Below are 15,292 nucleotides of genomic sequence, written 5' to 3'. Positions count from 1 at the left end.
CTTGTGGACTGACAGTGGTGGCTGCTATTGATCGGTAGTGGCCATTATAGATCAGTGGCAGATACTATAGACCACTAGTGGGCACTGTAGATCAGTGGTGATCTCTATAGATAAGTGGCAGATACTGTAGAACACTAGTGATTACTATAGATCAGTGGCAGATACCGTAGACCCGTAGTAGATACTATAGACCAGTGGTAGATACTATAGACCACTAGTGATTACTATAGATCAGTGGTGATTACTATAGATCAGTGGTGATTACTTTAGATCAGTGGCAGATACCATAGATCAGTGGTGATTACTATAGGTCAGTGGCAGATACCGTAGATCAGTGGTGGTCACTATAGATCAGTGGCAGATACTGTAGACTACTAGTGGTAACTATAGGTCAGTGGCAGATACCGTAGACCTGTAGTGGTCACTCTAGATCAGTGGCAGATACCATAGACCTGTAGTGGTTACTATAGATCAGTGGCAGATACCGTAGATCAGTGGTGGTCACTATAGATCAGTGGCAGATACTGTAGACTACTAGTGGTAACTATAGGTCAGTGGCAGATACCGTAGACCTGTAGTGGTCACTCTAGATCAGTGGCAGATACCATAGACCTGTAGTGGTTACTATAGATCAGTGGCAGATACCGTAGATCAGTGGTGGTCACTATAGATCAGTGGCAGATACTGTAGACCACTAGTGGTAACTATAGGTCAGTGGCAGATACCGTAGACCTGTAGTGGTCACTCTAGATCAGTGGCAGATACTGTAGATCAGTGGTGGTCACTATAGATCAGTGGTAGTCACTATAGATCAGTGGCAGATACCGTAGATCCGTAGTGGTACTATAGATCGGTGGTGACCACTATAGATCACCAGCGGATATCATAGATCATTATGAGACATTGCAGATTATTAGGGACTTAGTCTATAATTCCTTTCTTCTTCCCCAATCCCTACTGTATTCATCTGCTATGTTACAGTGATATGTTCCTCTTTTTAGGTTTATGCACCTAGACACATATCTATAGTTAATCTAAAGAGGTTTTCTGGGTTAACAATATTAATGGTCTAAGAAGTTCCTGTGATCAGAGAGCGGTCCTATGATATACGGTCTATAGTCATGTGATGGACACAGGTTCACAGTTAGTTGCAAAGGGCAAAGTAAATGGATGCCTTGTAACGTGCTGTGCACCGGTGTGTCCATCACATGACCATGGAAATTAGCAGAATTAATGCAGAATTAAAGATGAGCAGTGTTGGTTTGCAAAGGCACTTGCAGCACACTAGGGGTCGCAATACAGCTGTATTCACTAACAGTAGTGAAGGGGTCACGGCAACCCGGCGATCTCTGATTACACAACTGGAGTCGTGGGTTATCCCCAGCCTAAAACCAGCAGTGGTTTATTAGTATTGGTGCACTGTTTCCAAACAACCATGTGGAAAGTTTCCAGGATCTGAAGTTCCTTGTCGCTGTGACGGTTATGATATTTTTTCTTCTACAATTTCTTCCTCTGCAGGCAAACATTGTGCAGATTTACGCCATGAAGTCCTGGCGATTGAATCACTTGTGGCGTCCTTGGAGCTGCTTCTCATGAGACCTCGGATTTGTTCGCTACATTTCTAGTATATGTAACTCCCATCTCCTTATTTTCTAGTTTTCAAACAGAGGACCCTCCATTCTTGGCTGGGACATAAAGGAAGACGGACGGACGAGATTAAAAGGTGAGCTTCTAATATGCCCCATTGTCCTTTTATTTGTGATGTTCTCCTATAGTGACCCTCCAGTCAGGGCTCAGTAATGCTATGTAAGTGAGTACTTACAAGGAGTGCTCGCTCACTATTTATTTTGCCCTGATCTTCTTCCTTAGTTCACCTCCATTAGAGCAGAGCTAAAATCTTTTAGTACGGCTATGGTACTTATTTTAAAGGGATTCTACCATTAAAATCGAATTTTTTTTCTTGTTGACATGTAATAAAGGCCATTCTTCTCCTAACATTAGATGTCTTCTCTGTGCCGCCGTTCCGTAGAAATCCCAGTTTTCGTCGGTATGCAAATGATTACTCTCGCAGCATCGGGGGCGTCCCCAGTGCTGCGAAAGAATTCTCCAGCGCCATTTATCTTCTTCAGGAACGGCCTCTTTATGCGTCTTCTTCCGGCGCGAGTGGTCAAATTCTAGGCCTCGGGCAGAGCCGATTGCGCATACCTGCGGCCACAAGAAAAATGGCCGCTTACACAGTAAGTAAGTGGTCATTTTCTTGTGGCCTGTGGGCATGCGCAGTCAGCTCTGCCCTAGGCCTGAAGCCTAGAAGTTTGACTGCCCACGCTGGAAGAAGACGCGTGAAGAGGCCGTTCCTGAAGAAGATGGAGGTGGCGCTGGAGAGTTCTCTTGCAGCATTGGGGACACCCCAGTGCTGTTTAAGCGCTGAGGACTGCCCCCAGTGCTAGAGAGTACTCATTTGCATACCGATGAAAACTGAATTCTACAGAATGGCGGCACGGAGATGACATCTAAAGGTAGGAGAAGAATAGCCTTTCTTAAGGCTATTCCAAAGTGTCCATGAGAAAATTTTTTATTTTAATGGTAGAATCCCTTTAAGGCACACCATATATCTTCTCATAGGTTCAGCCTTCTGCAAAATAAATCTGTAGCGATTCTGGGTGTCTCTGACTACCTTAGACCCGCTGTATGCATTGTAGGAGTCACAGATCACAGCTTTGCCCTGTGACAAATAAATACACGTATTTATTTGTACAAGTATCCCCTGTAAGTACAGGCACATTATTTCTAAGCCTGGTCGGAGGTCTTTTTTCCCCCCACAGAAAAGATAGATTTTTTTTTTTTTTTTTTTTTTTTATAGCAGGTCATGTCCTGTTCATACCACTTCATTTATGACATTTTACCATCATTTACATCCAATGCTCTATTTTCGGCCTTTTGCAGTGCAGACTGTGGGGTGTTCGGCAGAATTTTTGTTGTGTATTCTGCATCTAGAACCCAATGTAATGCAGGGGAATGGGTGGGACACAACGACTTCCCCTGAGAAGAATATCAGTTTGGATTCTGGGGCTTCTTGCAGGGGTGTTATAGATGAGCTATACCTCCCATGAGTCATTTAAAGGGATCCTATCATTGGATACACTTTTTATCTCCCTAACATGTAGGAATAGCCTTAAGAAAGGCTATTCTTCTCCTACCTTTAGATGTCTACTCCGTGCCGCCGTTCAGTAGAAATCCGGGTTTTTTTCGGTATGCAAATGAGTTCTCTTGCAGCACAGGGGACATCGCCAATGTTGCGAGAGAACTCTCCAGTGCCGCCTCCATCTTCTTCTGTAACGCCCTCTCCCTGTGTCTTCTTCCATCCTGGGTTTCAATCTTCTAGGCCTTGGGCAGAGCCGACTGCGCATGCCCGGGCTACAAGAAAATTGTCCCAGCATGCGCAGTCAGCTCTACCTGACGCCTAGAAGATTGAAACCCAGGACGGAAGAAGACACAGGGAGAGGCCATTCCAGAAGAAGATGGAGGCGGCGCTGGAGATTTCTCTCGCAACATTGGGGACGCCCCCAGTGTTGTGAGAGAACTCATTTGCATACCGAAGAAAACCGGGATTTCTAGCGAACGACGGCGCGGAGAAGACATCTAAAGTTAGGAGAAGAATAGCCTTTCTTAAGGCTATTCCTATGTGTTAGGAAGAAAAAAACGCTATCCAATGATAGGATCCCTTTTAAGGAGCTGTGTAGTAACATGGCAGGAACCCTCTTGAACCTTTAGGATGCTGGTCCTTTGTTCCTCTTTATCCATATGTAATTAATGGAAATTCTTTAAAGGGGTCATCCCATTAAGGACACCTATTCCTTATCCAGCGCCTGGCACTCGATTCACAAGGAAGCAGGCATGGAGGACATTTGGTTCCCCATTCTCAAGATTGCTGGGTAACCCGACGGTAGGACCCCGAGTGATCTGACACTTATCCCCATAATGGGTCAACCCCTTTAATGACTGGACACTTTTATCAGTATTCCACTTATGCTGGTTAAACTTTTTGGTGGTCACAGTCAGGTCTTTGCTGGGTCACATGATATCTGTTACGCCACCAGAGTGCGCCTTGTGAAAAAAAACTTGCTGTCTCCTCCTGGGTGACTGTCTCTGACAGCTGCTGTTTTGTGTCGCCATATTTTTTGCACCTCTGGAGGCTTTAAGCCCCTTACCAGCTGCCCTCAAAAATATTTTATCCTTGGTTTTAGGTTGAGTTCACCCAATTAATTGCACTTTTAGTTTCACTCAAAGCTAATGATTATTTTCGGGAGTCACGTAACATAACCTTGCTCTCGCAGTGTTTGTAAAGACTGCTTAAGGCTAAGGCCCCATGGAACGTCCCACAGCCAAAAAGCGCTGCGGGAATAACCACGGCGGCAACGCATCTCGGTTCTTCCCGCAGCGCTTTAAACAGAATGTTCGCAATTTTTTCCTCCACAGCCTTTCTGTTACAATTATATCTATGGGGAAACCGCCAGCGTTTACATAGATATAATTGAAATGCTGCAAATTTCAAAACCGCACCAATTTTGGAAATCGCAGCGTGTCCGCAAGTTTGTAAAAAGACCCCCCAACCCCCCGTCTTTGTTTCTTACCTTGGAAATTGATATGCAAATGAGCTCACTGGTGGGCGATTCGTGCACCCCCTTGCGTCATCACTTCTGGACGCCCACAGCTGCCTCCAAGCCCTCCTCCTCCTGCTCCTGCACCGCCTCCATCGTCAGCAGTTTCTATTGAAATCACGCGCATGCGCAGTAGCGCTCCCTCCGGCGCACTACTGCTCATGCTCCAGCGTCAGCTCGCAATGTTCTCTATGGGAAAATGGTGCTGGAGCGTGCGCCGGAGGGAGCGCTACAGTGCATGCGCGTGATTTCAATAGAAACCGCTGACGATGGAGGTGGTGAATAAGCAGGAGGAGGGGGGCTTGGAGGCAGCGGTGGGCGTCCAGAAGCTATGACACAAGGGGGTGCACGGAACGCCCATCGTGCACCATCGAGCTCATTTGCATATCAATTTCCACAGTAATGAACAAAAACGGGGGGTGGGGGGGGTCTTTTTACAAACTAATAGCAGCACCTGAGTAGTCTTTTTAAAGGCTATTCAGGCATATCTTTAGCTCCTAACACGTAAATCTAGTGATAGAGCCCCAATAATAAGATATATAGAGATGCAATATTGTGCAACTTCACGAGTATCGGGCTACACTTCTGTACTGTGACTATGTCTTGGGTGACTCGTGTCTTCTGCTTACAGCTAGTGTATGTTGAGCTAAGACGGAGACGTGCAGGACACGTAAGGATTCCTATGTGTCGTGCTCCACAAGGGTTTACATGTTTTAGGCACGTAGATAGTCCCTGTTATAGTCTGCTTGTCAGTCCTGACCTTTACCCTGGAGATGGAGGACAGATGGTAAATGGAGAAGCTGAAGAAGTGAAACTTTGCCTGATATGATTTACATGAAATCCTTGTCAAAATCCTTGCTCTAAAGTGAAACTGAAAGATTGCAGCGACTAAGGCACATATGGGAAGGTGGGCGACCAGCGCATGTAGGTATTCCACTGTCATGTCACCTTTATACATTAGACAATTCGATTTGGATTTTTCTAGTTTGGGTTATAGCATGTTCAAGTTTCTTGCTGTTTTTCTGTGGCTTGTTACTTCAGTTTATTTTTTTATAGAGTGTTACTATTTATCTGCTGACAGTTCTGTAGTAAGTCTCTTGTTAGACGCTCATAAATGATATAGGGGAGTAGCTATAGGGGATGATCACCTTCCATTTATGCTCCTCAGATCTTGATCGATGACCTTATTTATCACAGTGATGTGAGTTGTGAATACTGCTCGGTTACAGTACATGGGGGAGTCTGAGGTGGTCTGAGAAACGCCCTCCACTTGTTATTGGCTATAGAGGCTTGGTTACTTCTCTTGCAGCTCTCCTTAACCTTACACAGTAGCTAATGATATGTTCACAAATCGGATTCTGACCAAAAATCTGCACTAGATTCTGCTCCTTTGTTTTGAATGGGAGACGCATATCAAAGCAGGATGCTGAGGGGGGGGGGAGTGATCTGCTCAATCTTAAAGGGGTATTCCCATAACCCTTGTTCACCAACCTGCAGGCTCTGTGCTTTGTTCACTTCCTGGTTTTCTCAGCACATTGGTGGGCGGGGTTTCACTTGCTCTGCTATCTGCTGTGTTTGCAGTCAGTAATGAGGGATTGGTTGTAAATGCATTACCACAGTGTGAAGTTGATGTAGCAGAGCTGGATTTGAGTCAGCTTGCATTACATACAGAGGTACGGGACTCCCTATCTCAGCCCTTATCAGCCAAATTCAGAATCAGAAATCCGGAGCTCTCACCTCCCTCCCTCCCCTATCTGAGGAGCTCTGTTGCTTGTCAGCCCCTCCCTAGGCAGCTACTTCACTTGGGAATTGAGCAGATAAACCCTGTGGCCATAGAAACTGAGTGTAAACAATGAAATAAATAAATTAAGATAGCGGCCAAACAAAGCAGTTTAGATAAAGCAATGTATTTAAGAAAAGTCTTATATCCACATAAACTAGCAGTATAGATAGGATGCTTTTCACGGGACAACCCCTTTAAGCCTCTTTAATGTTTTTGTTCCTTATATGTAAAAATTAGTTCCATCCCATAATGAAGTTGTTGTTTTACGGAGCGGTACAGGTTTTTGGAATTCTCATGCCAGGGCGTAGCACTTACTTTAGGATCGTTCCCCAAGACTCTTGTTATAACTTTATTTACTTTCCTGCGTTGTCATTTTCAACTGCTGTCTCTTTCATTTGTATGTGGCAGATTTTCTTTATGGGTTCTAGCAGAATTAAAGGGTTTGTCTGCTAAATACAATAAATTTTGTTTAGTAAAGTTAAGAATGATATTAAAGGGATTCTATCATTAAAATGCAATTTTTTTTCTGGGTACCACATCGGAATAGCCTTAGGAAAGGCTGTTCTTCTCCTACCTTTAGATGTCTTCTCCGCGCCGCCATTCGGTATAAATCACGGTTTTCGTCGGTATGCAAATGAGTTCTCTCGCAGCACTGGGGGCAGTCCCAGTGCTCAAACAGCAATGGTGTGAGAGAGCTCTCCAGCGCCGCCTCTATCTTCGTCTGGAACGGCCTCTCTTCGCGTCTTCTTCCGGTGCAGGCTTCAAACTTCTAGGCCTCGGCCAGAGCCAACTGAGCATGCCTGCCGGCCACAAGAGAATGGCCGCTTACAATACTGTGTAAGCGGCCATTTTCTTGTGACCGGCGGACATGCGCAGTCAGCTTTGCCCAAGGCCTAGAAGTTTGAAGCTGTGTAAGCGGCCATTTTCTTGTAGCCCGAGCATGCGCAGTCGGCTCTGCCTGAGGCCTAGAAAATTGAAACCCGGACGGAAGAAGACAGGGAGAGGCCGTTCCACAGGAAGATGGAGGAGGCGGCGCTGGAGATTTCTCTTGCAACATTGGGGACGCGCTCAGTGCTGCGAGAGAACTAATTTACATACCGAGTAAAACCGGGATTTCTACCGAACGGCAACGCGGAGAAGACATCTAAAGGTAGGAGAAGAATAGCCTTTCTTAAGGCTATTTCTACGTGTTAGGGAGAAAAAAGTGCATTTTAATGATAGAATCCCTTTAAAAGTCAACAGAAGTGATACCAGCCCCGCTGCTTTCATTTCGACGCTAGATCGACATTGCCTCCATTTTTCACAGCCATTTTTTTCAGTGTTCATGTGTATGAGGCCCTAAGTCTCTAACTCATTTTCACTAGAATCTGTCTTATTAGAATTTGTGCCATCATTTCTTTTAACAATGTAATCCTCTAGCAAACAGATGGCAATGTGGTATTTATTTGGCGCGGTATCCAGTGTAGAGTCTGTGAGACCGGGGGCACAAACACACAGGAGCACGTCAGCCAATCACATGCTGACAGTTCATCTGTGCCTTTCACTGATTGGCTGGCATGTTTTTGCTAAGGAGGAAGTTAAATAAAGACCGGGGACCTGAAAGAATAGTCTCTACTAGATCCCTGACCGGTGAGCATCTAGTCACTAGATTCTAGTGTTTCGTTTAAGTCATGAAGTGAAGTGGAATGCCCCTTTACTACATGCAACTACGATATTTTGCAATAGGCAACCCCTGGTTTGTTTTCTTCTCTATTTCATTGCTCCACTTGGTTCCTTTGTACTAAGATCAACAATGTAGAGTCTTTCATTGTTGTCTTTCTTATTGTTCGGTAATCTTCTGCTGAGCTGGGGAGTCTGTCGCCCAAATCGCCAACTCCTTTTTTTTTTTTTTTTTTTTTCCCACAGCCACTCTTTCTTAAATGGCTGATGGCCATGGTCGGTTAGAAGCAGTAAAGCACCTCTAATTCATTAAAGGGATTCTGGTATTTTTTCTCGTTGACACATCGGAATAGCCTTAAGATAGGCTATTCTTCTTCTACCTTTAGATGTCTTCTCCGCGCCGCCGTTCGGTAGAAATCCCGGTTTTCGTTGGTATGCAAATGAGCTCTCTTGCAGCACTGGGGGCGTCCCCAATGCTGCGAGAGAACTCTCCAGCGCCACCTCCATCTTCTTCAGGAACTGCCTCTTCACGCGTCTTCTTCCGGCACGGGCGGTCAAACTTCTAGGTCTCGGGCAGAGCCGACTGCGCATGCCCGCGGCCATGAGAAAAATGGCTGCTTACACAGTAAGTAAGCGGCCGTTTTCTAGTGCCTGTGGGCATGCACAGTCGGCTCTGCCCGAGGCCTAGAAGTTTGACCGCCTGCATCGGAAAAAGACACGTGAAGAGGCCGTTCCTGAAGAAGATGGAGGCGGCGCTGGAGAGTTCTCTAGCAGTCCTGTTTGAGCCCTGAGGACTGCCCCAGTGCTGCGAGACAACTCATTTGCATACCGACGAAAACCGGGATTTCTACCGAACGGCGGCACTGAGAAGAATAGCCTTTTTTAAGGCTATTCCTACAATGAACGAGAAAAAAAATAGATTTTAATGGTAGAATCCCTTTAAAACACAAACTATGAATCTCATTCATTATACAATATTAAAGATTGTATAATATAACTAAAAATAATGAATCATGTTAAGGTATTTTGAAGCCAGAGAACTTGGACATACCATGAGTAGACTTCATTTTTCATAACGTATAATAGTTGGAAATATTTAGCAGCCGGGTTGGTGCTCTTGTGTCTCAGTATGAGCGGAGAATTCACTAAAGGTGTCCATACACATTTGACTAAAGTCGCAGAAAATGGACAAATTCATCCAAAACAAATGTTTGTTGTAGCTAACCAATGACAGACCATTATCTTCTGGAAACAAGTTAGTCATGTTTGGGGAATAAAAAATGTTTCATCGGGGCAACACAGTGGCTCAGTGATTAGCACTGCAGCCTTGCAGCGCTGGAGTCCTGGGTTCGAATCCCACCAGGAACAACATCTGCAAGGAGTTTGTATGTTTTCCCCGTGTTTGCATGGATTTCCTCCCATTCTACAAAGACATACTGATAGGGGAAAAAAAATGTACATTGTCATTCCTATAAGGGGCTCACACTCTACAAATGTTTCGTCTTTTGGACAAAAATTGTAACCGATTATCCATTGAAAGAATACTCTCTTCTCTTTCCTCGATACTTCTTTCATCCACCACCCAGTGTTTTTGGACATATACAGCCTGTATAAAGAAACGACCAGTTGTTCAACCATCAACCTACTTTTATCTAATGTGCATGACCTCCTCTTTACGGAGCCCCCCCCCTTCCCCACCATGGTGCTCTGCGCACATGGGCTTACCAAAATTTTTATTATTGTGCAGGTCTCATAGTAAACACAGTCACATCCATACCGCCAACAAGATGAGCTCCGAAGGTAAGACCAGTCTCTGTGAAGAAAGCAAGAATCATTTGGAGGTTGTCGCCTCTTCGGGAACTCAGGCTAAAGATCACAACCTAAACCATCCACAAGACGACAACATACAAATGTCCTCATCCAATGACAATGATCTGATTAGCTTTGAAGACAATAAGACTACAACAACAAATACGTCCCCTACCGAACCTCTCACACCCCCGACCTGTAGAAGTCCAAGTGGGGAGCCCGAATTTTCCGTAGAAGGCCAAAAAGTAGGTGCAGATGAGCAGGTGTCAAGTCCAGGAGAACGGGAGAGTGAATCGGAGACCCAGATGGAAGTTGATGATGACCACTTGGCTGGAGTGGAATCAAAAGATTTCCCGAAACTTGATCTAACCTCCAGCCATGCGTTGGAAGAAAACAAAAGCTGTAGAGCGAGCGACGAATCCGCTTCTGCTGAACCGATCGGTGCCGCGATCAATGATCCTTCATTTTCCCATGAACATAAATCAAATAATAATGAAAGCAAGAGATTAGCTAATGTGGCCGCTCATATTACTGGTAGAGAGAAGGCCGAAGAGATAAGGTAACGTCTACTCTTCCCGCTACTTGTCGACGTGTCTGAATGTGCGTGAATGTAGAGAATAATGAACTTAGACACAGGTTTGGGGGCTTTTTTAGAGGAAATTTTTGTATTTGTGGAGGCTTTTTAGGATTGCTCTCAGCAGGTCTTTCTGGCACAATGGTTGTTCGTGTTCCTACTTCATGCAACTGACCGAAATTACACAAGAGTACCCTCAATGCTGTGTGAGGCTAGTCATGGCATACATTAGATAAACAGTAGGCAACTAAAAGGCAACTCAAAACGCGTTCTTCTTCCCAAATTAATATCCAAATCCAACTGGTTTTTGAACCAGTGATATATCTGGAAATTAGATTTCCCTTGAAGCCGGTTTCTCCCTTGCTGATATAGTGCTGTTTGCACTTAAAGGGATTCTACCATTAAAATAGAATTTTTTCTTGTTGACACATAGGAATAGCCTTAAGAAAGGCTATTCTTCTCCTACCTTTAGGTGTCTATTTCCGTGCCACCGATTGGTATAAATCCTGGTTTTCGTCGGTATGCAAATGAGTTCACCCGCAGCACTGGGGGCGGGCCCCAGCTCTCAAACAGCACTCTGGGTGTCCCCAATGCTGAAAGACCTCTCCAGTGCCACCTCGATCTTCTTCAGGAACGGCTTCTTCATGCGTCTTCTTCCAGCATGGGCAGTCAAACTTCTAGGCTTCGGGCCTACGGCAGAGCCGACTGCGCATGCCCACAGGCCACAAGAAAATGGCCGCTTACTTGCTGTGTAATCGACCATTTTTCTTGTGGCCACGGGCATGCACAGTCGGCTCTGCCTGAGGCCTAGAATTTGACTCCCCGCGCTGGAAGAAGAGGCATGAAGAGACCGTTCCTGAAGAAGATGGAGGCGGCTCTGGAGAGTTCTCTTGCACCATGGGACCCGCCCCAGTGCTTTTTGAGCACTGGGACCCACCCCCAGTGCTGCGAGAGAACTCCATTGCATACTGATGAAAGCCAGGATTTCTACCGAACGGCGGCGCAGAGAAGACATCTAAAGGAAGGAGAAGAATAGCCTTTCTTAAGGCTATTCCTACGTGTCAATGAGAAAAAATTCGATTTTAATGGTAGAATCCCTTTAAGACCACAAATAGATGTCTTGAAATCACCTATGTACTTTATTCACGTAGGGTATTTGTAGTCATACAGAGCGCTCTCGTGACCTTTGGAGTCCCAGCAGTCAGGCCTTATAATTTAACTATTAAGTTATGGGATAAATGTCATTAAATGCCAAGTTCTTCGCGGGCCCAATATCGGAGTCGTTGATTCTATTTTGGCATTGTACACATTGTGATGTGCAGGTGCTTTTAGATGTGTTCCTGAAGCTTTATCCTTCTAGTAATGGTCACATTATTTTTTGGGCTATTTTCAGACAAATCTTTTCATTCTTGAATCAAAATAGTTCTTTGTCAATAAGGGAAGTAACGCCATTTGGTACCAGGTATATGCGACGTCTTGGCCGATCTTGATGACCTTCTGTCCACCTTGACTTGACAGATAAGATCACCAGTGGACCCTGGTATCTGCCTACACTTGCGTCTTTGCATTGACTCCAGAAAAAATGGTGTCTGTGACTGGGATTTATGGGGATACGAAAGAGCAAAAGGAATATGTTTAGCCGCAGCATCCTGTGCAGTACTGAGCACGTGCCTGACTAGCTTCATGTGGTGACTGCGCAGGGGTGGTACATAGATTTCATCACTCATATTATTTTATTATTACTACACTATATATTAATGATATTTTTAAAATATTTAGTTTTTATATTTTTACATTTTAATTTTAAATTTTTTTGCTATAATGTCAAATTTCAAATTATTGGCAGTTTCCAATATTTCTTTAATACACTGGACTCGGTATGTTGGTATTTGGCCCCGAATTTGACACAGATTTGGATACTATTGGGAAAAATAAGTGTCGTCTTCATCATTTAGGTGGATTCCAAATTTCTATCGCCACAGAATTTGTCACAAAAACACTAGCGGAATTTGGAATTTGAGGCTGCTTAATAAAGGCAAACTACAGCGGCTCTCCTTCCTTAATCAGAAAGTTTCTGCTTGGCAGTTTCAGCACCAAATTTCTACGTGTGAACTTATCCTTACATGTCTCTCACGCATTGGGTGATTTGGTACTTTTTCTGGTATAGCAAACTGGTCCTCATAGGGCCAGGTCAGTCACAGTAAGCCAGGGATTATTTTTTGTATTTTTTCTCCCCCAATTTGAGCACTGCAAATATCCCGATAGAGCTTGAACCTAAAGCAGGCTAAGGGTAAGTTCACACAGAGTTTTTTGGTCAGGATTTTGAGGCCGTATCCGCCTCAAAATCCTGACCAAAAGGATGGCTCCCATTGAAATCAATGGGAGCCGCTCAGGTCTTTTTTCCGGGAGCCGTTTTTTTCCGGCTCCCGGAAAAAGAAACGACATGCTCCTTCAGGCCGAGTCGCCTCGCGAATCCGCCTGAAGACACTCCCTCCTCCCGACTAGGCCCATTCATTGGGCCTAATCCGGAGCGGAGTGCGCAAGTGCACCAGCATCCAGTCGCACCTACCCTTATTTTGGACCGGAACTGAGGCAACCTCCGCCTCAGGTTCCGGTCCAAAAAACCCCTTGTGAACTTACCCTAAGTGTAAGAACAGAAGTGAGAGAGGCTGAAGTTGTATCCCGCCCAACAGCTAAGTGGGTGTAGACAATTGGCAATAAGGGACATGCATATTGCTGTTATGTCAGTCCGTTGGTGTCATCCGTCATGCAGTAGTAATAGTAGCAGAGTATCAGACACAGACAGAGCCCCCTTCATCTGTATCTGTTCCCATTCACTATAATGTGAAAAAACATGATGGAGACTTCCTTCCGTCACTTTTGTCATCATTCAGTCAGAATCCATCAGCAATCTTCAGACTACTTACTGGGGTTGTCCAGCCATGTTCTCCTGCCCAATCTGACGTAAGCAGGGGCAGCCACTCAAATGCACTTGCTAGGCATCCGGCAGATAACGGTGCCACACACAGCTTGATGTTTTATAGTATATACTAGGGATGGCAAACCTTTTAAGAGACCAAGTGCCCAAACTGCAACCCAAAACCCACTAATTTATCACAAAGTGCCAATTTGCTAACATGGCAATTTAACCTTAATAATATGTGGATCCACAATTGCACACAATTACAGACCTGCAAAATATGGTCATACGGGGCTTTATAGAGCTTTCTGCTCCACTGTGACCCCCACACAGTCCATTTTGCTTCACAGTGACCCCCACACAGTGCAATCTGCTTCACAGTGACCCCCACACAGTGCAATCTGCTTCACAGTGACCCCCACACAGTGCAATCTGCTCCAGTGACCCTCACACATTATAATCTGCTCCACACTGGCCCCCACACACTATAAACTGCTGCACAGTGGCCTCCACACAATACAATCTGCTCCACAGTGGCCCCCACACAGTATAATCTGCTCCAGTGACCCTCACACAGTACATTCTGCTCCACAGTGGCCCCCACACAGTACAATCTGCTCCACAGTGACCCCCACACAGTACAATCTGCTTCACAGTGGCTCCCACACAGTACAATCTGCTTCACAGTGGCCCCCACACAGTACAATCTGCTTCACAGTAGTCCCCACACAGTACAATTTGCTCCACGCTGGCCCCCACACAGTATAATCTGTTCCATGGATGGGTGCCCAGAGAGAGGGCTCGTGCCATAGGTTCGCCATCACGGGTATATACAATACTCCTGATACGCGACGGAGTACAGCTTCTTATGTTTCCAGCGGGTCCAGGAAGTAGAGACTGGCAGAGAACTTGGTTAGTGTTAGGATGGGATCAGCGGGATCCCGAGGAAATTATTTATTTTCTTATATAAGTTCTTCTGAACCTTTTGTTATAAATCTAAAGAAATAAAAATGATCGGCTGGACAACCCCTTTAACTCTTTGAGAACCCTGACACTGACCTATAGGATTTCTAAAAAGTTTTGCTTTCGTTTCTGGAGGTTTTTCCTTGTACGTGTTCCCTCCAGTGACTTGTATGCATTGTGTCCTCGCCAGATGATGAGGTACATTGCACCCTGCGGATTAGCATTCTTTGCCGCCCTCGGAGTTAAACGCTGGATACGGACGAGGCATTTTGATCCTCACACAGTGGAGTGCTCCTTCAAAGACGAGTAAGTTACAGCTGGAGAGGTTCATTGACTTGTCCTCTGCGAATGCTGAACCTTCAGTTAGTAAGTCTCACATACTTGTAGCTTTCAGGCCCTTTCCCATCTTGACATAATGCATCTTAGGTAAATTCAAGATCTCTAAAAGTCAATTCCCCCCCCAGTCTGATATTAGCCTGACCGAAAGGGTAGCAGAATATTCAGGAGTCTGAATTTTAACCCATAGTTTGCAAACAGAAGATCCTGCTCTTTGGTCTTAAGTTTTGTTGGGAACGGCCGACGATGGGGTTCTGCCAAGTCTCACTTGATGACAGATGTTGAGTGGCCTAAGAGAAAGGATTGGACATGTTGGATTCCAGCATGCTTGATACCAGAGAAGTCAACAGTTTATACCCTGTTCACATCTGCTTTTGTATTCCGTCCAGGGAGAGTCCGCATGGAGAACGGAATACAAACGCAATCGCAGGCGCTGTGCTGTAAAACCACATGGTCCCCATAGACTATAATGGGGTCCGTGTGCTTGCCGCGCACTGCCTGCACGAATCATGTCTGCTGAAGTCATCAAACTTGGACAACTTTCTTTTAAAGGGATCCTATCTTTTAAACACATTTTTTTTCTCCCTAAT

The 15,292-nt window shown here is 45.1% G+C and overlaps 1 protein-coding gene across 1 annotated transcript in view; it reads left to right on the top strand.

Annotated features, from left to right (window-relative positions):
* PARG (poly(ADP-ribose) glycohydrolase) overlaps nucleotides 1–15,292 on the top strand; it is a 67,995-nt gene that overhangs the window by 511 nt on the left and 52,192 nt on the right. The window contains exons 2-3 of the mRNA XM_075257839.1: nucleotides 1,657–1,723; nucleotides 9,848–10,468. Coding sequence (XP_075113940.1) covers nucleotides 1,657–1,723; nucleotides 9,848–10,468 — 688 coding nt within the window. The remainder of the gene's footprint in view (nucleotides 1–1,656; nucleotides 1,724–9,847; nucleotides 10,469–15,292) is intronic.

Source organism: Leptodactylus fuscus, chromosome 10 (assembly GCF_031893055.1).
Source record: "Leptodactylus fuscus isolate aLepFus1 chromosome 10, aLepFus1.hap2, whole genome shotgun sequence".
In the NCBI taxonomy this organism is placed as follows: Eukaryota; Metazoa; Chordata; class Amphibia; order Anura; family Leptodactylidae; genus Leptodactylus; species Leptodactylus fuscus.
Note: the sequence above shows the minus strand (reverse complement) of the source record. Positions and strands in the feature narration are given on the sequence as shown.